Below are 25,977 nucleotides of genomic sequence, written 5' to 3' on the forward strand. Positions count from 1 at the left end.
ACACTTCTCACTCCATGCATTATTCATAATGTATTTGACCAAGTTGTAAGTCCACTCCCATTTTGAATAATTTGTCACCCTTTGAATTTAATTTCCAGTGAATGTGATAAAGGATATAACCCTGAAGATTCTAATAGGTTCCATAGCTTTCGTCATCCACTAATCCAATAAAGAAGAGTTTAAGGAAGCATACCATTTCAACCAATCTATAACAACATTTAAAGCCCCCATCACTCTGTGATTTTAGATTGTTGAAGTGACAATCAAAATGAATAACATAAACAATTGATTTGTATTATTGTAGTACTTGTTGTGTAGTCGTGACTAAATTAGTCATTCACGTTGGTCATTTTTAGTTGTATTACTTATTAGTTAGTAATATATTTTAATATGAGACTAAATCAGTCATTTATGTTAGTCATTTTTATTTGAGTCACTTAAAATTGCTCATTTTTTTGTAGTATTTCACTTGGGATAGTTGTGGTGACTAACTGTTTTAGTCACCTAGTCTCTAATTTCTCATTTTACTTGTGATAGGCCTTTATAAATATCAAATAATCTATTGCATCTGCTCCCACTTTAGTCAAACCTGATTTCACTAAAGAATTCATCATTTACACTAATGCCACTGAAAAATCCATCTCCAGAATAATCATGGAAAAACGTGATCTAGGTAAAGAGCATCATATTGCTTTTATGAGTCAAAGTTTGTCTAATGAAGAATTCAAGTATTTTCTAATTTAGAAACATGCATTTTAACTAGTAAAGGTAATCAAAAAATTTAGAAATTATATTCTTGGCAAACATATGTAGGTTAAGGTCACTTTCAATGTTGTCTGCCAGGTTTTTCTATTTTTTTTTTCAAGTTTTCTCGTCGAGATAGATTTTGTAATTGATTGTTAGTTGTTTACATATTACTTTTTATTTTTATTCAGTGAATTGGACAATTAATTTTTATTTTTAGTGGCAGAGCATAAAATTATTAAGGCGTAATATATACATAGAGATAAGAATGGGGTGAACAAAATGGGAAAAGGTGGATTTAAACACACACTAAAATTCTAATTAGAACATAGATATGGATATATAACGAATGAGTTTAAAGTAATGGAATTCTAAGTGTGTATATGAAACTAGGAGAGTTCACTGTAAAAGTGTTAGGTGTTAACATAATACTCATAAATTAAAATGAAAAATATGATTATCATTCTAATTACATTATGAAAAAATATGTCAAGATGAAGAGGAATTGATGTTAAACTATATTTATGCTAGTGGGAAAAAAATATTGTGTTAAAATAAGGTACATTACACAACACTTCTCACTACACGCATTATTCATAATGTATCTGACCAAGTTGTAAGTCCACTCCCATTTTGAATAATTTGTCACCCTTTTCAATTTAATTTCCAGTGAATGTGATAAAGGATATAACCCTGAATATTCTAATAGGTTCCATAGCTTTCGTCATCCACTAATCCAATAAAGAAGAGTTTAAGGAAGTATACCATTTCAGCCCATCTATAACAACATTTTAAGCCCCCATCACTTGTGATTTTATATTGTTGAACTGACAATTAAAATGAATAACGTACATGATTGATTTGTATTATTGTAGTACTTGTTGTGTAGTTGTGACTAAATTAGTCATTCACATTGGTCATTTTTAGTTGTATTACTTATTAGTTAGTAATATATTTTAATATGAGACAAATCAGTCATTCATGCTAGTCATTTTTAGTTGAGTAACTTAAAATTGCTCATTTTATGTAGTATTTCACCTAGTCACTAATTTCTCATTTTACTAGTGATAGGCCTTTATAAATATCAAATATATTTCATTTGCTCCCATTTTAGTCAAACCTGATTTTACTAAATAATTCATCATTTACACGAATGCCACTAAAAAATCCATCTCCAGAGTAATCATGCAAAAAAGTGATCTAGGTAAAGAGCATCATATTTCTTTTATGAGTCAAAGTTTCTCTAATGAAGAATTCAAGTATTTTCTAATTGAGAGACATGCATTTTAACTAGTAAAAGAAATCAAAAAATTTAGAAATTATATTCTTGGCCAACATATGTAGGTTAAGGTCACTTGTTGCTAAATTTTTGTTGTCGCAAACTCTACTTTTAAGAAATCTTTCCCACTGGCAAGACAACATTCAAGAACATGATTTGACCATTACAACCTCTAAGACTATAAACCGATGTGACTTGGTATTACATCTAGCACAATAACCTGAGCCAAGTCATTCAACTAACAATGATGAGTCACCTTCTACCTTATTCTTAGTCAATGAGAAATCAATCAACGTAGTAGGCCATCCTTGGTATAGTGACCTCATCTTTTATCTACAAAACAAAAAATGCCTAGAAAGACTAGACAAATTTCAATGTACGCATATACAATTGGCCTCTTCCAAGAATTTTATTATAAGCACAATGCTTTATCACAAATATTATGATGGATTATTATTTAGATGCATAGATGATAAGATTGTTTATAGGTTGGTATCAATTTCTCATGGTTCATCCAAGGCCACTGCTCATAAAAGTCTGAGGTATGGTTTTTATTAGCTGATAGTTTTTATTGATTTCTATAATAATGTGTAAAGATACAAATATTTCCAAGAAGCAGTAGGAAGAGAAATATTTCTTGTTTTCACTCTCCGTATTGTAATTCCAGAGTTCCCATTCACCGAATAGGGATTGGTCTTCATTGGGCCTATAAATGACCCCTCCTCTGTAGTTCACATTTTTATCTTAACTACTACTGGTTATTTTACCAAATGGTCAAAATATATCCCTCTAAAAAATGCACATCATGGACAATTGATTGAATTAATGTCTGATAACAAGTGTGCTTTCATTTTTTTCATTTCACTTGATTTTGCGATTAATATCATGTTAAGCATTCAAAATCATCTATGTTATCCTCAAGATAACAGTTTGGTTGAATCTATTAACAAAAATATTATCATGGTTATGAAAGAAATAATCAATGGCAAACCACGTATCTAGCATACCATGTTGAACTTTGCATTGTGGGAAGAATGCACCATTATTAATTCCAGCATAGGTACCTCCCTTTTCAGCTTGTTTATGGACAAGAGGAAATTATGCTTGTTGAATTAGAACTCCTATCTCTTTGCCTAATTGTGCATGCCGAAGAGTTGATCCCAAATAATATCCCTTAGAGTCCTAGATTTTATGGCCTTACATGAGTAGTGAAATCATTCCTTGGAAAATTTTTGTAGAAGAATTAAAACTGTTAAAAAGTATGTTGACAAAAAAATCTAAGAATTTTAATTTCACTATTGATCAAAAGGTCCTTCTATGGGACACGACTCATGCTGATAAGGGAAAACAACAAAAATTCAAATATTATGTATTGGCCCTTTCAAGATTTCTGTAGTGATTGGACCTAAAACTTATCACCTCAAAGACCTTAATGAGTTAATGACCACCTCCTCCCTTACACCACTAATCGCTCACACCTGAAGTCATTCGTGGAGAGGAAATCAAAATAAATAATCATATTCAAGTCATCACCCATTACGTTGTTTCTTTTTATTTTCTTCTTCAGTTCTTATCATGTTTCACTTTCATTTTCTCAACTTTTTAAACTTAAGTTTTCCATTATGGTATGTTTGTTGTTAACAACTTCTCTTGTAGATTTTATATTTTTGAAACATTTGATTGTGTTTATTACTACTCGTTGACTCTAAAAATCATGAAATATTATTGACATCATATTATTAAGAAAATAATCATTATAAGGGGAAAATTATTTTCTGATATTTTCACCAAAATTTAAAAGCATTATTTTTTTTGAAATACGAAATTCTTGCGATATAATATTTTGTAGAAAATACAAGTATTCCTCCTCCTTATTAGAACATGGACAATCCTTAAATTGCTTGATCTTACCATTACCTACACAAGTCATTATAATATTTGTGTCTCAACCCCATTTCTTATTGTCCCTACTTCCTATTCCTTGAACAAGCCACATCCTACTTTTTTATAGTCACTTATTTTCTATACAACCAAATGTTTTGAGTCTTGAATCACTTTGTGAGTCTCCCCATGAAGTTGTTAATGTTGAAAATAGTAAAAACTAATCCCATTCACAAACCATTGTGAATCGGGATCTCCTTAACACTATTAGTTATATTTAATTATGCACTAAATACCTAATAGGTGGGACCCCTCTTATAAGAAATGTTTTTGTCACAAGGACACTACCTCTAAAACCAATTTTGTCTCTCACATGAGAATACTTCATTGAATAGATATTAGCTTACATGCAAACATTTGAAGGTATATATATATATATATATATATATATATATATATATATATATATATATATATATATATATATATATATATGATTTGGCCATCTAACATTCAAATGAGATTATATATTGGTTGGGAACCATGTTCATATCACCTACATTTCTTAGATATCATTTTTATGGCTCTTGTTGCATTAGTTTGTAATGGTATACCTATTTATGTATTCATTTTAGGTGAGTTTGAACAATGTTTCTTCTAAACCTATGTATATATGGCATGGTTCATTGATTCCGATGTTAGCATGCCAGTGGAATGTAGGACACAACAATGATTATGTGTGGTTATGAGGTTGTATGCGATGACAAGCTACATACTTGTGGTTCTTTATGTGATGATTGTGGTTTCATGGTATTTACATGTGTTGACATAGTTAAAAAAATTGTATACAAGCCTTGTGTGGCCTCCACTAAAGAATATTACTATCACACTTGGTGAAAGTGTGTAGAAGCATTTTAGCTCATTTTATCATAAGGATTGTACATTAAGATTTGTGGAAGGGTCATAATTGTGTTAACTTGTAGATGGGGCAAAATTATTTGGTTATGAACATTGTTTTGAAATACATGTTATATAGTAATGAATAACATCTGATTAATAAGGTTGGATTTTGGTTTGTGATCATCGCCAACATTTCATTTAATGACTTTTGTTTGGTTTATCAACCAGATTACAACTCTTGGAAAAATTATTTCACCTGCTTTAGGAACTATGTGATGTGAGGTGACATGAATTGTGTTTAGTCTGGTGTAATTTTCAATCTTGTGAATTGTTGTTTACAATGATGGTTAGGAGCTGACTTGGTGCTATTTCGTAAAGTTCAATTGGCCAACCAACTGTGCATCTGAGTTGGTCCTTATCTAATGATAAGTCTTTTGAATAACATTTGTCCACATCGACACCCTCCCACTCTAACATACATAGTTGGCATACCTGGTTTAACATTTGAAATATGCCTCTACTAATCATGTCTACCCATGTTTTACTCTTGTGTTTACTCCACAATCTTTGGCTCATCTCCTCTGATTGTTGAAAAACCCTAAAACCTAATTATTTTTCCATTGATGCCCTTTCATAATATTCTAGTCTCTGGAATCGAATTTGGGTGGTTTCAAAGGGTTCAATGTAGTTGGATCTCATAAACATGGTTCACTAAGGGTTGTACAAAATCACCTCTTTGTTGTTATTCTTTTGCCCATGAGGTATATACATGGTATATACCAGATGACTATTATTCATTGTCCCATGAGAGATGCTACATTTTTGTTGCCTTTGTTTTTCCCTATTTCCCTTTCAATGGTTTCATGCAAACATATGTATGCTTTTCCTTACTCAATTGGTAAAAGAATTACTACTTCAAATTTAATTTCGGTGATGAGCTGTTCTCAATCATGAATTGTGTCTAACTTCTAGTTGTGATTCCCTATGTTTTCTGACTGAGAGCCTTCAAGCGTTTGAGACATTTTTCTTAAGTGGTTTGGAAATTATTGTAAAGGGCTATGATCATTTATGTTTACCAGAATTGGTAACTAGCCATCCTCATCGATTAATTATAATCTAAACAATTATTTCAAACGGTTTTTTATATTTTATATAATGAATTACTCAACAAGGTTTGTTTTGTTTTAATGGTTGTTAGATCATTTTGATTATGTTTTGAACCCTACCCATTTTCCCATTTTGCAACAAAATCACACAATTTTTGACAACTCTCAACCTAAGTCTGATTCCTTTGTAAATTTCATACCGCATAAGGGAGCCTTTGAAGCCTTAAGGTTTCAAGAAAAGAACCTATGAAAAGGCCATGGATAGGGAACCCATTTCAACTCAACCTCAACTTCACTATCAAATGTACCAATGTAACAATATTCATGCTTTGACACTTTTCCATCTAATTTGACTTTCCACGACCACTTAGGGCTCATGGTTTTTTTTCACAAATCAATCTATCATGTATATATATATATATATCTATATATATATCTATATATATATATATATATATATATATATATATATATATATATATATATATATATATATATATATATATATATATATATATCTATATCACATGATATTCTAAGGACCGTGTAAGACTTTATTGAAACCTTCATTTACAGGGCCTTTGTCACAAATATGGTCAAGTTTTTTATCCCTTTTAGATGAACCATTACACTGAGTTGTTTCACATTAGTCATCAACATTTATTATTCATTTTCTATATTATGAATGGTTTTGTGCAAGTTCCCTATTTTGGTTGTTTATCGGACCTGTTTGTTTTTGTTTTGCATCCATTTTCAAGTTCGATTATGTGTATATATGTTCACATTTCCCATTTGCTGCTTTAATTTTTCCCTTTTTTGTTTTTAAAAGATTCATTAGTTTGTTCATATGTTAATGCATAATGTCATATATTACTTGTGTGTAATAATAAAGATAAATTTAATCTATTGCAGAATGAGTTTCTTTAATCGTATCAAGTGAAGTGGAAGGGGTAGAGGGGGTAAAAACATAAATCAACACCTATGTTGGGTGTGTGTTATATTCTTTGCACGACTAGCTCAAGGTGTCGAGAATTGATTTTGGTGATATTTCTTCTCCTATTTCCAAGGCAAATTCTATTAGATTACTTTTATATGTCGTTGTTTCTTTTGATTTTGAGGTAGAACAGATGGATGTGAAGACAACATTTCTTCATGGGGATCTGGAAGAAGATGTCTACATGAAGCAACATGAATGCTTTGTAGTGAAGGGTAAGAAATAATTGGCATGCAAGTTAAAAAATTCTTTGCATGGGTTAAAACAGTCACCAAGGATGTGGTATCATAAATTTAATACATTCTCTAGTTAAACTAGAGAATGTATTTCGAGACAATATTGGAGAGGTTTAATATGTAGGATAGTAAACGAGTGAAGGTTCGTATTCCTGTAGGAGTAAATTTATCCACTGAAAAATGCCCCAAGACACAAGAAGAGGACGAGGACATATCCTGTGTTCCATACGCAAGTGTAGTCGGTAGCCTGTATGTGATGGTTTGTACTAGATGAGACATTTCACATGCAGTGGGAGTATTGATCATGTTTATGTCAAAACTAGGGAAGGAGCATTGGATAAAAGTGAAGCGGGTTTTCAAGTATTTACATGACACTAGTGACTATGGTTTGTGCTACTAAGGAAAACCAGGATTGGATAGAGTTTTTGACATTTGTGGCTTTGTTAATGTAGACTGGGCTGGAGATCTGGATCAGAGAAGATCAACAAGTGGGTATGTGTTTAACCTGTTTGGAGGTGCAGTTATTTTGATGACAAAGAGAGAGTCTGTAGTGGTACTTTCAACTATAGAGGTAGAATACAAGGTAGCCACTCATGCAAGCATGGAATCAGTTTGGTTGTAGATATTGTTCAAACATGGGGTTAGTACAATGAGATATAAGGATAGACTGTGACACCCAAAGTGTAATTTTCTTGGGAAAAAACCCTACTTATCATTAAAATACAACGGACATTGATGTTCAGTATCACTTTGTGAGGGATATGGTTGAGAAGAAAGAGGAATTGCTGGTAAAAGTGGACACTTAGAAGAATGTTGAAGATGCATTGATGAACTCTGTGAGCACTGAGAAGTTTTCTTGGTGTAGAGAGACAATGGGCATTGCAGGGCTATACCAATGTCTAAGCTCTCTTGTGACCCCATGTGTGGAAAATAAAACAACAAGTGTGATAATGTTGGGTGTTTGTTATATTCTTTCCACAACTAGCTTCATGCACAACATCCCCCCCTTTATTGTGTTGGGAGCAACGTGGGGGGGTCACAGGGGGACATGCCTATATTAGGTGGGTGAACCTGCCTATGGTGTTGTGCATGGGTTTTGTACATGGTTCTAGGCATGATAGTTTTCTGCCCATGGTATCTTATAGATCCAGTCAAGGGAACTACAATTATGTTCTAATCCAGGGTTAATGGATCGAGATTTATGATTGCTTCGACATGTATATATATGTGTTGTAACATTGATAGGAATATAATGAAAAAATCAATATGGTAGTCTCGGTTTTGGGATCCAGGGGAAAATCTCTGTATGTTTGTTTTTCATTTCTCACCATTGTATATTTTTTGTGTTTTAAGAATTCTTTTGCAGATAATTTATGTAGAGGTTTAAAAACTACAACCTAGGTTTCAGGGGGTAGATGCAACTTAGAATATCAACCCATTTAATTCAAACTCATAATTTTTAAGGGGACGGTTGCATTATGAAATGGCTAACTCACTATGGTTGCCCGAAAATCATCCAGAAGCACACCTTCAATCACAACAACTCTTGTCTCAGCAACCTCCTCATGTTGGTATTCTTGTTCCCTCACATACATCTACTCCTCTAGTCAACCCAAACAATGATGGCTGGGAACAGATCATCCCTGCACAACCTATATACTTGAGGTAAGGTTGCCTAGATTTTCCACTTCCTACTAATCCTCCTCAAACATCTTTCCTATAGTTTGTTACCTCTCTCATTGTTCACACACCTCCTGTTGCACCTCAACTATCGACTTCTCTGTCACATCACACATCCTCTACAAGGAAATCTTCTCAACAACATAAATCCTTATAAAATTTTGTTTCTCAGCCATCCAAACTCTTTGTCATCCCTTTACATGTTGTTAGTGAGCATGGGGAAATGATCAATCTTATTCTTTTGCTTCATCTCATGGGCCAGCACATTCAGTTTCTTCATGCAACAAGGAGAACAATGCACACAATCAACCCCTGCTCACAAAAAAAAAAACTAGTTCTGGTCCTGTTGATGGCACATGTTACCTTTTATGGATATTACAGTTTATTGTTTGTTAGCACATCATTTTCCAGATTATCTATTTGATGCTATTTTACATCTTTTATTATATTTAAAGACTGGAGAAACATTATATATATATATATATATATATATATATATATATATATATATATATATATATATATATATATATATATATATATATATATATATATATATATATATCTTTATTGTGGCACCAATTTAGGTTATATGATGATATGAGGAGAAACAAGGAGATGAGGAGGAACAAGTTTTTTTTTTTGAGGTTTTATAATGTGATGACTTTATATCACGACGTGTATTTATTTTGATGGACTATGGTTATGGCATGATTATGTTTACTAGTATCCAACATTTATCAAATAAATAAATTGATGATTCAAATTCATAAAGGCAATGAGGCCTATTCAAATGGTAATTGGGTTCCACCTATTATTGTCTAATATTTAATTTAAGAAAACAATTAATCTGATTTTCTAAAATAGAAAATTGTCATCCGATTTGCTAAGATTGAAAACTGTCAACACTACTTGAGGCTAGTTTAAAAGAAAGGAGAGCTGTGAAGCCAAGAGAGAAAAAGTTGTAATAAGAGGTATGCTACAACACAGCTAGCTTTTTATTTTCCATATGATTTGATTTTCTTAATGGTAGATAGTTGATTTTGATGATAATCACAGTACTAGCTCCACAAAAGAGATTAATTTTGGTGACTTCTCTTAATCATTCAAAAATTTCTTAAGGTATCTTATGTGTTTTTGGATAATTTATTCTTTGTTTTAAAGGTTTTATTTCCATTCTATTAGTGATAAAAATGATTGTTTTGCAAAAAGTAGGCTCCCAACTTATGCAAAGCACTTGAAAGATTATTATGATGCCATTTTTATTTGATTTCCCTACGTGTTATACATGAGTAATACTTTTCTATAGTGTAAGTCCGTGAACTAGTCAAAGACCTATGCAATGACCTGTTGTTAATATTGGGCTATAATAATATTGAAATCATAATAAAATATTCTCTTTGTTCAATGCAATCTGTATTATTTTTTTACATACCTCTCACATTGTCTTAAATTTGTCTATTTTTTTCATAGCTTATGCTATACAATTTTTTTAGGTTTCGACTTATAATCCTAATTAGATCAACCTCTGATATTTTTTTTTTCATTGTTAATTGTTTACTGTATTAAATCCACAACTATACATATTCATTTTCTTTTCTATTTCCTTTAATTTACAACAAATATAAAAAAATATAGAATTTTTCTTTTCATCTTATATATATCAAGCAATCTGTCTCATTTTCTTGTTGTTACGATCCAGAAGGTGTTATTAGTCCCTACCTCGGGCATAACAGGGACTATAGCATTCGATCAGGCGTTGACCAGGTATTAGTTTCCATTGACCGCGTTGTTCGCCGAAATTTAAGCTAAGGTTTGGGCATTTCAATTTCGCGCAATGACATTTTAACCAAACTTTTCACATGCACCTCTTATTGGAAACCTCACTTGTTTCGAGGCACATTATGATGTGCATTTTTTTTTTATGCAAAGTCCGATTGCGGAAATTTTGGGACACTACTTTTATCCAAAGTTTGTTTTCTGTGACCAAATATTGGGACAAATGATTTTATCCCAAGTTTTTTTCCATTGCCATGGTTGTCAACCAAGGAGCACCTGCCAGTGTTTCACTTCAGTGTTTCACCACCTGCTAATGTTTCACTTCAGAGCCAACACATATTCCACCAACAACAAAGAGGTTATTTGGTACTGTTCTTTCAAACACAAACTCACCGCCAACATTCCACCAACAACATAGAGAGGTTATTCGGCAGAGTTCTTTCAAACGCAAATTTAGTCTAAATTTAGACCAAGGATGAGACAGGCCAAAAACTCAACTCGAGCATGAGACAGGCCAGGGTCAGGTTGTTTCTATCACAAGAACTTATCCTGCGACAAAGACCTGCAATAATCATCATATATCATAGAAAAAAGGTTCTTGTGGTACTCATCCTGCAACAAAGACCTGCTATAATCATCCTATATCATAGAGAAACGCATGCAACAATTAGTGAGAATCGTTGTCGCTATAGAAAAGATGTACAATAATCATCCTACATACTGCAAACACACGCACAGTCAGGGCAGGTATGTTGTGCAGGCAAGCCATTATGATGTTCTTGTAGCATAAGAATTCTATTTGAAAGGAAATTATGAATGCTATTTGAAAGGGAATTATGCTCTCTCTTATTGCCTCATGCCTTGCTTGGGTAGGATTTTTCATTCTCCAGGTGGTTACCATGTTCATGCACAGTTACAAATGTCTTCATGGTTCTATTCAGATTTCGGGCATGCTGCATCTAAAACCCTTCTAATCCGTTGTTGCATATACTACAGTTTGGAGACTCTAGGCCTAGGTTTGCATTCTTCACCTTTTCAGGAAATTTCTCTTTCTTCTGTACTACATGAAAGTTTTATTTTAACGAAACCTTGAACCCTGATAAGACTACATTAGCTACCAGCTTTCAAGGAACTATATTGACTACCAGTTTTCATCAACCACACAGGCCACAATTTGACACAAATCGGTCCTATACTATAGCCAAATGAATTCTATACTGTAGCCACATCGCTACAACCATTTCACTAGGAGAATCAAAGATCAATATAGGAAAAGAGAACCAGGTTACCTAACCACGCAAAAACTGCAAAATTTGGACTTTTAGGACAATCTGTAACACAACAATTGACTTGCATTGGAAAAAAATAAAATTTAAAGCCAAATGTAAAAGAGTGGGTCTCCCAACTTACATCTCTGTGCATTGAAAAACATCAGAGCCTTGTGAAGTGCCTTGGTATAACTATCAGGAGGCGGAGCAGAATGTTTATGTCTGGGCACCAATTTGACAATAAGAGTCACCAGTCTGGCTATTGAACCCGACAATAAAATTGATATAACAATCCACTTGAAAATAGTCCTGCTGCAGACAATGCATCCCAGATCCACATACTTCTTCTTCTTCTGCTCTCCAGGCCCCAACAGCCAGCTCTGTTGAGTCTCATCTAGCTGCCTGGAAAGAGCGGATCTGTCAAAGTCCTGCAAGTTCCTGCTCCTGTCATCGTCCGTGGCTGAATCGGCATTGATCTCTAGGGCTCCTCCCCACGGATCTCGCCCATACATCGACATGGTGGAACAGAGTCCCACAAACCCAAAGTCCCAAAGATCTCAGCACAGCCACTAAAACCACCCGGTTTGTCTCAGGTGGGTACCTGAGATTTTTCACAACAAACAACCACTGAAACCAGGATTTTCTCAGGTGGGTGGCTCAGATTTTTCAAAGAGGAATTGGATCAAGGCTACGCCCACTTACTCTGAGCCTTCCCAAGCCTCTGGTGGATTTTTCCAAGTTCTTGCATCATTCTGGTACGTTCCCTGTTCATGCTCCTCCTATTCACGCTCCTACTCAAAATGGGTCTAGGCCCTCCTATTCACGCTCCTGCTCAAAATGGGTCTCACATGAATATGTTCTATAATATGAATTCACAAACTCACAAACTTACTCACAGGAATATGTTCTATAATCTGAATTCACAAACTCACAAACTTTCTCACAACAATATGCTCTATAATCTTAATTCACAAACTTACTCATAGGAATATGCTCTATAATCTGAATTCACAAACTTACTCATAATTTATCTTGAGTAGTGATTGAGGCTTTCTATTGAGCGATTCAGATACAATTTGGAAAAGTATACTTTGTTGTTTATCTGCTTCATTCGACATTTTCTGATTTAAGTTTGATTTCATTGTCTGTTGCAATAAAGGAGTGGCCATATTCGGGTTTGTGGTCTGCGTTAAACCCCAGAGTACCATAGCCATAATCACACAATTTCTAGATTCATGCTTGTATGTTAAAACCAGAGCTCCATGGTCGTAACCATATAGTGGCATGATTCAAGATTGTTGCATGTGTTAAACCCCAGCGTTCCATGGATGTAACCATACAGTGGCTAGACTTAGGCTTGTTGTCTTCATTAAACCCCAAAGCACTTGAGAGCTCCATGGTTGTAACCATATAGTTTAAACCCTAGAGTGTTATGGTCCAAAGAACAATGACTGCAACATAAGGCATGTGGACCAGGTGGCTAAGACTGACTTGCCCACCAGTGGATGAAGATGGCACGTAGCAATCTCAACAAGGCTTTCAAACTAGTATAAAATAGTGTCAAATCTACACTAATATATCATTCATCCTTTTACAAATGGTATGATTAAGATAAGACAACTGATTTGTTTATGTGTCCATGAAAAATAAATCAAATCTAATAAAAATGGTAAGATTTTGTTGATATTAACCTATAACATAGAATTTACTAAAAAGCCAACTTCGCAGATATGATAAGATTTTTTCACAACGCAGCTTTACGGATAGAATTTCTTAAATATCCAACTTTGCAAATTTTGTAATGTATTTTTCTTACTTTTAGAAACTCAATGTGAACCGATATAGTAAGATTGTTTTCATAGTTTTAAAGTATTTTTCTTATTTTATGATATGGTAAGATTGTTTTGATAGTTTTAAAAAAATATGTTGTATAATCTTAATTCACAAAATTACTCACAACAATATGCTCTATAATCTTAATTCACAAACTTACTCACAGGAATATGCTCTATAATCTGAATTCACAAACTTACTTATATTTTATCTTGAGTAGTGATTGAGGCTTTCTATTGAGCGATTCAGATACAATTTGGGCATAGCCATAACCACACAATTTCCAGATTCATGCTTGTATGTTAAAACTAGAGCTCCATGGTCGTAACCATACAGTGGCATGATTCAAGATTGTTGTATGTGTTAAACCCCAGTGTGCCATATGAGAAATTCTTAGAACTGCTCTAAAGATGATGAAAGTTGGAGATTCTCAACCTTGGCAGGGACTATCGCTACGACAATGGCTCCCTTGTTTTAGTCTATCTGACTTTAACTAAACCATGAACAAATTCTACGTTGTTATGTTCAAAATAGAAATAACCCTCGTTATGTTAACTTTACCTTTTACTATTAATTTAATTTTACATAGTTTTATTAATTATATTGAGGATAATAAAATGTTCATTTTTATTAAAAATAATAATGTTACATTTTACAATTTATTATTTTATCATAAATAAATGAATCAATAATAAGTTATTATAAATAAATAAGTTAAAAAATAAAAAAAGTTTTAGAATTTAAATGATCAATATGACAATAGACATTAATTTATAATAAGTATTAAAATATTTATTAAAACAATTAAAAAATAAGTTAAATTATAATTTTATTTTAAATTATTATTATTATTATTATTATTATTATTAAAAAATCTAGATATAAGAAACATATATACTTCGAAAAAACATGGGACAAGATTCTTCACTAAAGAGATTTAGCTCCATTTTATTATGAAGATTTTTAATATGTAAACACACTTGTTATGATATTTTTTAATTAATCAATATAATTAAAATAGAAAAAGTGACATAACTAGTTTGGAGATGAATCTCAATTTTGATTCGAGTATCTCACTTAAAACATTCTAAAATATTTGGTGGATATTAAATCCCTATCAACCACTTAATAATTATTGATCATTAACTTAAAATTATATTCCAAAATAAACATGCTCATCAATATAATTAACAAACCATAATTAAATTTCATATTAAATAACATAAAATTAACTTAAATTAATACTAATGACATATGAAAAATTATTAAAAAAATAAATAAACTTAAATCTATATTCAACTTAAATTTACTGCATATATAAAAATCAAAGTTATTAATGTATATTATTTAATATAAAATAATAAATATAACATATTCTAAAAAATTTGATTCACTTAACATCTAGTAAATTATAGTTAGAGCCATGTGCAACAACTTGATTGGGAGTCTACAAAATTTGACTTATTAGGTTCAAATTTCCTTGATTCATGTGGGTTGTGTAGTGAAAATGTGTGTCCAGATTTTGTTTTCTAGGTCTTCATCGGAGGACTTATTAGGTTCAAATTTCCTTGATTCATGTGGGTTGTGTAGTGAAAGTGTGTGTGTACAGATTTTGTTTTCTAGGTCTTCATCGGAGTGGCTAGAGTTATAGATTGTAGTGGTTGAAGTATCTTCGCCCCTGCATCAAACACGGTAACATTTCCCCGGATGAGGAGGAGCTTATTATACGGCGGTCTCGCCTCCTTGGCAATCGGTATACGGACAATGACTAATCATCGTTTATCTATGGAGTCAGAGGTGGAGGAATTGTCCGGATTGTTAAAAGTATTTTAATTTTTTAAAATTTTGAAAAATTAAAAATTATATTTTGGATTTACAAAAATCTCCACAAAATTTTCTCCAAATATAACCCGAACTTCCCGGCAAAAGACAATCTCGTTAGACCACGGCTTTAAGATGTGGGGGTGTCTAGACATTTTGAAATTTTTGCAAAGTGTGACGCATGTTACGATTCATGTAGATATTCGATGACTACAGGACGACTGCCTGAGAGAACATACAATGAAATTATGAACTACTGGAATACTCATCTCTGCGATAATCTTCGACTATAGGAAATCCCAAGATAAGGTCAAAATCTCCTCCTCTTGTACAAAATCATGTGCTAGTAACAATCCCAGTCCAGAAAACAACGGCTATGAGTGAATCTGAAATGGTAATATTTATTAACTTCAACGGTTATGGATGCAGTAATCATATGCGCATGCTACGCAGAACGGTTTTTTCAATTGTGTGATTGACGTATGTTTCCCAAAACTGATTGTTTTGAAGTTATCCCTTTGTATTTTGGTTGCCTAATTTGATTAGGCTCTTTCGAGATTTTGGGTACGCTCTTTTGAAATTTTGGGTAGTTGTGATATATGCCGTCAATGACTGTGCGTATGATTGCTATTATTATCCTATTTTTGGGATTGAAACATGTTTCCAAAAACTGAATGTTAGTGGAAGAGAATTCTTGCTATTTAAGTGTAATTTAGACTATCGCTTAACTGTTCTCAGATAGTGAAGTGCGTAATCGGGATGATAAGTCAAATTTTGATTCGTGTGGTTGTATTGTTTCGTAAAAGGTAAGTGTTATTGTCTTCCAGATATAAATGTGATAACGGGATGTTCGTGAAGCAGCGACTTGTGTGATCTACGTTATGTGACGCTTGTGATTGTCGTATCTTCTTGTGGTCGTGCTATTTCGTAAAAAGTATCTGTTATAGTCTTCGAGATATAAATATTCGTATTCTAATGGAAATATGGTAATGTTATGTTCTTCAAGCAGCGACCTGTGTGATCTACGTTAGGTTACGCTTGTGATTGTTGTATCTTCGTAAAGTGGTTCTTATAGTCTATAGTCTTGAGATTACAGAACCGATAATTAGGTCTACTGGTCTTACTCTACCATACTGGAAACCAGATGGTATATGTTATTACTCAGTTTTCACAAAAAGAAACAACCATTACATGTTATCCAGATTAGGTGTCTAAAAATGTCACTGGAGTTGGGTCCTTCGCGCCCATAGTAAGAGGCACTGAAATGTAACTCATATTGAATTGTTTTTCTCGATGTAAGTTAAGCCAACTTCTAAACTATGCCTGCGTTTCCCATTGGTTCAGCTGAATGTCACTCGGAAGGAAAATAATGTCATTTCTACTTTTGTGTTTCTCTTTTAAAACTAGACCCACCAAGGTTTTTAACTACGAGTGGAGAGTAATAGAATGCATGTATTGATTTCTCATTTCCCTAATTTTCTTAGGGTCAGGAAGCGGGTGACACTAGTCCTCTGGTGCTTCTCAGTATAAATAGGTCTAACTGTTTTGAAGAACATGGTTCATGCGCTACATCTCCTCTTGAGTACTAGTAGAAGCCACATAGTGAGAAGCAACTGTCTTGTTCAGCCTGTACCTTGGCACACCTCGACTCATGATCGACTTTGTCGGCCACATCCCTAACCCTACGGTGACCATGCACTAGCTACTAACCATAGCAAACAATAAACCAACAGATTACCAATAATGAAAAAAACACCAACTCCACACACACCCAATAGCACCCAATAGATAGTAACCCCTCAGCAACAAGCATTATTACTAGAAAACTAAGAAATTCTATTGCCCCATGCTTTCCACCTACCAGAGATCAGGTAGGTCCCAAAATATATAGATCATTGAACCAAACAAGGACAAGGTAGGGAGATAACAAAACAATTTGAACAAACTCTTCCAAGCAAGCTGATCACTTTGCTGAGATCCAACCAGACTGGGGGAGAGGCGAACTACCAAGGTAAAAGGAATCCCAGATGCCACATATGCGGGAAAACCAGTGCCCAACAAAGACTCTATCATAAAACGTAGATCACACTAGTAACAACCACGAGCCGAGAAAATATGTGCACAATGCCAGGGGATAGATGTTACCCAATTATAGCCGCTAGGAAGAACCAAAACCAAACAAATCAGAGAGCCTTAGCCAAAGTTCGTTCTGGTAAAGTTCCTCTAGTCATCAAAAGATCAACCCAATTACCAAATGCAATCTTCAATCCAGCACTCAAGCCATCACCATCGTCTTTTGTGAGATAACCGCCGCCTATTTAATGGGGAATTAAGGCCATTGTGTAATTCTGAGCAGACCTCTCACTTCTTCAGCTACCCGGCATTGCTTCTTAATATAGCCAAACTCAGAAAGTGGTATAAACCATCTACCTAGAGACAAATTGTAGCTTAATATTCCATAACACAATAAGCCATGAATTCAAGAAAATTAACCATATCATGCGTTGTGAATGGGAGGTAAACTATCCTCCCGCTCTTAGTTACATTAAATGTCGGTGGAACGGCCGGTGCCTCCCATCTCATTTGCCAGATGAATTCAAGAAAATTAACCGTAGCATGCTTTGTGAATTCAAATTATTATTATTATTAATAAATGTCACAACATGCAGGCCTTCGAATCTTCATTAGTTAGGTTGCAGAATGACAGGTGTGTTGAAATCTAATTTCAACGCAGCCGTACGCTCCCCAAAACCGCCAGCAAAAACCACAAACCGGTTTAAAGATTTCTCGGACCGCCTACCTGCAGAGAATGGTTTTCGTACACAAGGGCCCGAGAAAATGTGGAGCTGACACGTGGTTCAGCCCTGACGTAACGCAACGTCATTTTCTCGGAGGTTAATGTTCAGCACTTGTTGCGTTTCCGATATTGTTGTCCACCGTTGGATGTGCTCTCGTGTTTTCCGCCGTTGATCACCTGGAGCTGCATACGAACTTGCATTAAATTAAAACCATTGCGTGGAGTGTTTGATTTTTGAGTTTGACCGCTGTGGAAGAAATGTCTTGGAATTTAATGGTGGTACGAAGTTTTAGGTGGCCCTCTTAATATGAGTATGGGCACGTTTTAATACATATTTTTATATATGTTTCTTATATACGGCATGTATTAATGTTCGTAAAAATATGTTGTATTTTGTTTTAATTACGTTGACCATTTTGTAATGAAACATATAACATATGCTTGTGGTTTTTTTTGATATATGGGAGATATGTAAGTGTACACAGGAGCGAAAAGATTTGGTGGTGCAGCGAAAACCATGTGTGGTATGTATTGAACACACAGCAGTGTGTAAAAAGATAAGAACCAGGTGATGTAATTTTTTGGAGTTGTAAGAAAACCATGTGTGGTTTTTGCATAAGCAGTGCATAAAGAAAATGGTGAAGTTATTTTTGTAAGTCTGTGTGAATTTTGTTTACAGCAGTAAACTTATGTAAACTTTTATTACAGCAGTAAGTTGTTTTCACTGCAGTGAATGTAAAAAGGGATTTACAGCAGTTAACCCAGTAATTTCTTAGAAATCTTTTATGGTGTTGAAATACTCTGTCTCTCAGTGAATTTTTTTTGGTCTTCTGTGCACAAAAGGATCCTGGAGAAAAGTAAAAACAGAGCATTGCCTCTGTGTGTTTGAATGTTTGTTTTTTTTGGTATTTTCCCTACAAAAATTCCCAACAAGGTGAGCGCCCTAAGACCCTCAGACGGCTCCTTCCTCGTTGCCATTGGTGTTATTTCAACTCTGACAGGGGGACAGTGGATTACTTTTTACTGGGGCAATTATGTGATTCTTCTACAGTTCTTTAATTATTTGATTCCAAAGGTTGCTTTCTTGCACCTAATCTCGTGATCCAATTGTTTTTGTAGTTTTAATCTCCGCTGTTTACCAATAGTAGCATTGCTAATCATATTTCATTTCGACATGAGTTTTGGCAAAGAAAGACGATAACCTTTCGATTTCGATCATTTGAGATCGCACGGAACTCCTTATCACTGGCCAATAACCATCTTCTTTTAGCAAGGAGAATCTAATCGGTTGTATATATACTCAAGAGCCCTGCCAAGGAGAAAAGAGACAATGCCAGTACCGTGTGTCTCTTCCGGGCAGTGGAGATATCGTCTCCGTAATTATAGAGGAATAATTACAATAATGGGTAGGCCTCCTTGCTGCTCAAAAGAAGGGCTCAACCGCAGGGCCTGGACTGCAAAGGAGGATATGATTCTTTCCGACTACACTCGAATTCATGGCGACTGTGGATGGACAAGTCTCCCCCCAAAAGCAGGTGAATCTCAGAAAATCTCATTAATAAGGAAGTAAATTTGTATTGAGAAGCTAAATAAGTGGACAAATTTTGTTTGGCAGGTCTTAAGCGGAGTGGAAAGAGTTGCAGATTACACTGGTTGAACTATCTTCGTCCCGGCATCAAACGCGGAAACATTTCCCCCGATGAGGAGGAACTTATTATACGGCTGCATCGCCTCCTCGGCAATCGGTATGCGGACAATGACTGACCATCATTTATTTATTCATTCTATTAACATGCCGGGATGTCTAGAAATTTTGAACTTTTTGCAGAGTGAACTTTTTGCAGAGTGTGATGCACGTTACAATCCATGCAGGTGGTCGCTGATCGCAGGACGACTGCCTGGTAGAACAGCCAACGAAATCAAGAACTACTGGAACACTCATCTCGGCAAGAAGCTGTCGTCCGTGAATCAATCATCGACTACAGAAAATCACGAGATAAGGTCAAAAGCTTCTCCTCTCGTACAAAATCATGTCTTAGTAACAACGGCGATGAGTGAATCTGAAATAGGAATATCCAACGGTTTCAACGGTAATTCACACCCAGGCTCTAAATCGTGCAAGATTAAAGCAACGATCATGAATTCCTCCGACCTACCTGTGTCTGATCTGATCACACACGATGATTCTAAGTCCATTGCAAAGGAAGGTGTAAATCCTACCTGCTCCATGTCGACTGTAGTGGAGTGCCGGGCAACCTCACATTCCGAACTTTTAGCAGGAGATGCAGCAACTTTAACAGAGAGTTTGTTTGATTTGAACGATTTGTTGTCTCCAGACTATAATTTTTTCTCTTCTACATCCGAATTTTGCACAGGCTTTGGACTAGAAGAGTTCTACACGCAACCTGCTACATTGGCTGCGGAGGCGATTCAGTTTGAAGTCACATGTTCCGATGAAAGCAATATGCGGTGCTTTGACAGTTTTACCTTCGTCAATGATCAAGGAATGGAAGATTTCGATGGTAGCAAAAAAAACCTCGATGGGATTGATGAACTCGATTATATACAGAATCAAGTCCAGAATCACTGAACTCACTACAGTTGGAATCCAAAGAGGTGTGAGAGAAGAAATAGAGGCGAAGCTAGACAGATCCCATAGGAATCATGATAAATAGATAATCTCTCGTAGCAATAGCAAACGTAATGAATACATATTGGTTTAATTTGCATATACTGTAATAAGCTCTATTACCATTAATGTTGAAATTCAATTTCTATGAATATGGTGCAAGTTGAGTTTAGAGTGTTGCGTCCCAATACAGTGCGAGTATTGATTATTTTATGATGTCAGTTTTCATTTTACTGACTAGTTTATTTGTTATCAGCGAATATTTGCTTTCTCAATTGTGTGATTGACGTATGTTTCCCAAAACTGATTGTTTTGAACTTGTCCCTTTGTATTTTGGTTGCCGAATTGGATTACGCTCTTTATTGATTTTGGGTACGCTCTTTTGAATTTGAATTTTTGGGTACTTATGTGTGTGAATGAGATACGTTTAAAGAACTGATTGCTCTGCGGTAGAGATTTGTTGCTATTTTGACTCCGTAATTGGGATTTGCTCTGAATGAGTGTGCGTATGATTGCCATTATTATCTTATCTATGGGATTGAAACATGTTTCCAAAAAAGTTAGTGGAAGAGAATTCTTGCTATTTTAAGTGTAGTTTGGGCTATCGCTTTCGTTGAAATGTGCTCAGATAGTGAAGTGTGTAATTGGGATAATAAGTCGCCATTGGATTGTGATTCTTGTGGTCGTGTTATTTCGTAATAAGTTTCAAGATATAAATATTCGTATTCAGGTCAATGTAAAGAGGATAATGGGATGTTCGTGAAGCAGCCACTTGCGTGATCAGAAATATTGCGTTAGGTGATGGGTGTGATCGTCGTATCATTTTAAAGTGGTTGTTATAGCCTTTTTGATGTATAAATATACCTGTGAATTATAATAAGATTATGATTTTTAGATTTTCATATATATAGCAATTGCTTCAAAATGGTACATAAGTATAGTAATAGGATAGTTAGAGTGGGAAAAGTTGTAATTTAATTTATTTTGATATGATATTTTAATACTTATTTTCAGAATTACTATTTAAAATATATTACAAAAATATATACTTATTATATTTTATTAATTAAAATTATACATTTACATTTGATATTTTATCTCCATGGAATGGTTGAATATAAGGCAACCGAACACATGGAATTAACCTTGTATTTTTCTTTTACCATTAAACTTCAAATTCAAACATTTTTTTATCTTTTATTATGATTTCTAAAGCCGCTACAAAACTCATAATTACCGATAAAAAATCAAAATTACAATACATTTGAGGCTATCAAAAAATCGTATAACTCTGGACTCCACCCACCCGGCCTTTCCAATTCTGTCAAAGATACCATCTCTACCAAAACTTAGAACATAGAATTATGAGAATATCGTTGACGCTCTTATACTGATTTTAATGGTATTTTGAGAAAAATTCATTTTCTTTTTAAAAGAGTTTTGAATTTTCGGTATTAGGATTGTAGAAATTGAACATGTTACAAGCTTTCAATATCAGTGAATTACTATAACATATATTAGCAATTTTGATTGATGGGAAAGTTATTTCAATATAATTTGAGTTATTATTATTGAGCAAGGGCCATCTTATCAAGCTTTTTATCGTTGTGGCAAGGGCCATCTTATCATGTTTTTTATCAGCATGTACGCATGTTTTGCCTTACAGATACCAGAAGAAAACTACTAATTTCAAAACAAATTTCAAAACCTTCTTTCTGAAATGTAAAAGTCAGTATTTTTGACAGCGTTGGAAAGAGGCAAAGCAAAAGATAAAAATGGACGTTGAGTTAAAAAAACACATTTCTAGACACAGTAAAAGATAAAAATTGAGGTTTAGTGAGAAAACAAAGACTTGTTTATAGGATCTTATTTCCTTTAATATTGTACGTTCAGAGACACCGACAAAGCTAACCTTCAGGTATTTTTTTGTACTTTAAGTTACATGATTAAATAGTTCACCCGAGTCCTCTTTTGCACCGGCAAGGACAATTAACACAACCTTGCAAGAATTCGAGTGATGGCCAATTTATTTCTCGCTTAATTTGAATATGAGGTCACCATGGACTTTTGACTATTTTAGTGTGTAACATATTTTCTCAAAACCTAATCCAAATTTGCATAAAACAACCTTTAAAAGAAACATCCCTACTACCTTGCCTTTTTTAATCGTCCTTATCTGCCTTGTTTGAATCAACCTTATCCCTTTTAGTGATGGGCTCCTATTTCAATCACGACTCTACAACCACGATAGCATAATCTCGTTCCTCCCGAGTCTTTGGTGTCAAATCGGAAACTCGATTTGACAAAGGCCATTCGCCTATTTGCATGGTGTGCTCGATTTTATGGTTGTGGGACATTTTTTCAAAGATAATAATTGAACATTTTAATTTTGATCAAGTTATTAATGTAATTTTTGTGTAGTTAACATAAAATTATTATTTAGAAAAATATATTTTAGACTTTAAATTTTTTTAAAATTGAGTTTTTATAATTACAAAATAAACAATGAGTTATAAATAATACATAATAAACTATAACTTTTTAATAAATAATAATTTAAATAACATTAACTTGTTTAATTTTATTAGTTATTCCAAATAATAATTGAAAATGTTTTCCTAATGCAATAATGATATTCTAAGTGTTTTTTTGGTACAATGATCATATGCACAGAAAAAAACAACAATAATCATATGCATAGGAAAAAAAAAACAAAAAGAAATTGCAATAAAGTTATGTATTAAGAAAATGCTTATTGTTTTTCACCAACTACTCAAGCTTTGTTTTGGTTTACAAATATCACCAGAAAACCATTAAATTTAAGGTAAAATCCAAAACCTTCTTTTTGAAATTTAAAAGTCAGTATTTTTTACAACGTCGGAAAGAGACAAAATAAAAGATAAAAACAGCTGGGCAAAAATAATAGATTTCATAAAAGCCAATGTTTAGTGAAAAAACACATTTTGAGGCAATTTCCCTCTGTACCATACTTTTCTAAAGCCTTTTTCCCTTTTGGTTGGTCTGATGATTCCTATATCTATTGTTAATTCCATTTTACATAGTAAATTTATATTGGTAGTTGCATACGGATTCATCATGTAACCAACCAATTGTAGGTGTTGGTCGAGGAAACTCTAAAAGTGATAAGGCATATCTCTGGAAAAAAAAAAGACAAAAGACTAGTAGCCACTCTTAGGAAATCAAAATAGATTTTCTTCTTTGTTCACTCTCCTTTTAAACTCAAAGTTCTATTTCAAAGTGATCTATTAGCTTGGAGGCCCACGTATTCACGAAAATATGGTAATTTCACAAAAAGCAGTGAACATGTTCATATAGTTGACAAAACACCTAAGTTTAGATTTTCAAAAGGGTTGTATGGGTAATTCAAACCATGGATTTTCCTGTCTATTTGATCTAGAATTCCGGAAAGGCTATAAGAAAGAAGAATAAGCATACAACGTATTGTACTTTTTTGTTGAAAAGAAAAAGTGTCTCACATGAAATCGATCGAGTATCCAATATTTTAGGGGCATAATAAACAACGGAAGTTGAAACTCCTATGTTTGAACTTGGGAGATTTGAACAAATATAACTCAGAAATCCTGAGGCATGTGCTTTACAGTGATCCGTGAAGTACAAATGGCTTTACCTTTGTTTTTCACTATTGTGCCCTATGATAGGATCACCTATAAACTCTAGTGATGACATATTCTAAATAGTGGAAGGAATCAATCATGTATTTGAATAGTGGTTTGGGATATGGAGGAAATGGGAAGAGAATTGGAGGGCGTTTCTCAGAATTACACAGAGGTGCAACTGTATGGTGTTCCAAGATCACATTGGCACATGGCTTCTATAGGTAAAAAACATAACGAGTAGGTATTGCTTTAAACCTTATCAGCACACATCTATACCTTGGAAACATGAAAGAGTACAACGTGGTTAACATTATTGTCATTTGAAAGTGGCCTAAATGATGTTGGTAAGCTCCTCAAGGTTCAGACTATTTTCGACCCTTCAAAGGTGTTTGGCTCTATCAATTCTAGGCACATGGGATCTTCTAACTTGCAAGACCTCTATAGCATAGAATTTTCTTTATCTAGAATGGGTGGTCACCTACGTCCTGGTAGATGTAACCCATGTGAAATTGCCATTTTTCGTAAGGTAATGAGGAGGGTAGTGCGACAGTCCAAGGGTCTCCAAAGCAAGTTGTTCACATCTCAGCGATAGGGTGTCCTCTCAATCATAATCTCATGTGGTCAAAAATGCAGAATTGGGGCTTCAACATAGTAGGCCTTCAAAGAAGGTCAAATTTTTTCCAAGGCCAATCTGGCTTGGTCTGGAAAGTATACAAATTATACAATAATACCCTCTTAGGAGAAAATCCAATTACACCAAAATCCAAAATATTTGAATATTTTGTGCCAATGATACCATTAAAAGAAAGTGAGAGTAAAATTCGAGTATGTAATTTCATCCTATTCTATTCTTGGCATTTACGAGTTAAAATTTAAAGAATGTAGACAGAGTGACACTATATTCAAATAAAATGAAGGAAAAAATAATACATTACACAAAGTTGGAAGGAAAAACTGCATTGATAATTCGTAATTGAGATCTTTGTTCACAGGAAAGGACGATGACGTTAAAGCTAACTAGATGGGGTGAAGCAAATCAGCTCAACTCTAATCGATGCCTTAGTTGCATTTTCACAGTGGTGAATGATGAATTTTCTCTCATATATAGATTAAATGCATGAAAAACCTTCTCTGATCTTTTCCTTAGCCGCATTTGCTTAATGGTTTACGAGCAATCAGAAAAAAGACAACTATTCACATGCACAACTGGAAAAGATAATTGCCATTTTTTGAATAGGAGTTAACAGAAGTGCAAGAAAAAATTAGATAAAGAGTGGTACATGTCAAATTCACATTGGAGGGAGGAGGACGAAAATTAGAGTCTCTAGTTGGTTGGATCTATCGAGGCCGAGCCCGCAGAGGAATGCCTATCGGTGTAAATATGGGTGACTA

The 25,977-nt window shown here is 34.1% G+C and overlaps 1 protein-coding gene across 1 annotated transcript; it reads left to right on the forward strand.

The window, feature by feature from the left end:
• Nucleotides 1-19,657: 19,657 nt before the first annotated feature.
• Nucleotides 19,658-21,062, forward strand: LOC149264147 (uncharacterized). The gene is made up of 3 exons (XM_089389097.1): nucleotides 19,658-19,853; nucleotides 19,934-20,063; nucleotides 20,191-21,062. The coding sequence occupies exons 1-3, from the start codon at nucleotides 19,721-19,723 to the stop codon at nucleotides 20,906-20,908; spliced, it is 981 nt and encodes a 326-aa protein (XP_089245223.1). The 5' UTR covers nucleotides 19,658-19,720; the 3' UTR covers nucleotides 20,909-21,062.
• Nucleotides 21,063-25,977: the final 4,915 nt, after the last annotated feature.

The sequence above is a fragment of the Pinus tabuliformis genome, chromosome 6 (genome assembly GCF_031772625.1).
Source record: "Pinus tabuliformis cultivar Carrire ecotype Pingquan chromosome 6, CPIR1, whole genome shotgun sequence".
NCBI lineage: Eukaryota > Viridiplantae > Streptophyta > Pinopsida > Pinales > Pinaceae > Pinus > Pinus tabuliformis.

Excerpts from the sequence above, each read along its gene's own strand:
- LOC149264147 (XM_089389097.1), top strand. The coding sequence starts at position 19,721 with ATGGGTAGGCCTCCTTGCTGCTCAAAAGAAGGGCTCAACCGCAGGGCC. Across the intron at positions 19,854-19,933 it reads AAGTCTCCCCCCAAAAGCAG|GTCTTAAGCGGAGTGGAAAG; the intron begins GTGAATCTCAGA and ends TTTGTTTGGCAG. Across the intron at positions 20,064-20,190 it reads CATCGCCTCCTCGGCAATCG|GTGGTCGCTGATCGCAGGAC; the intron begins GTATGCGGACAA and ends CAATCCATGCAG.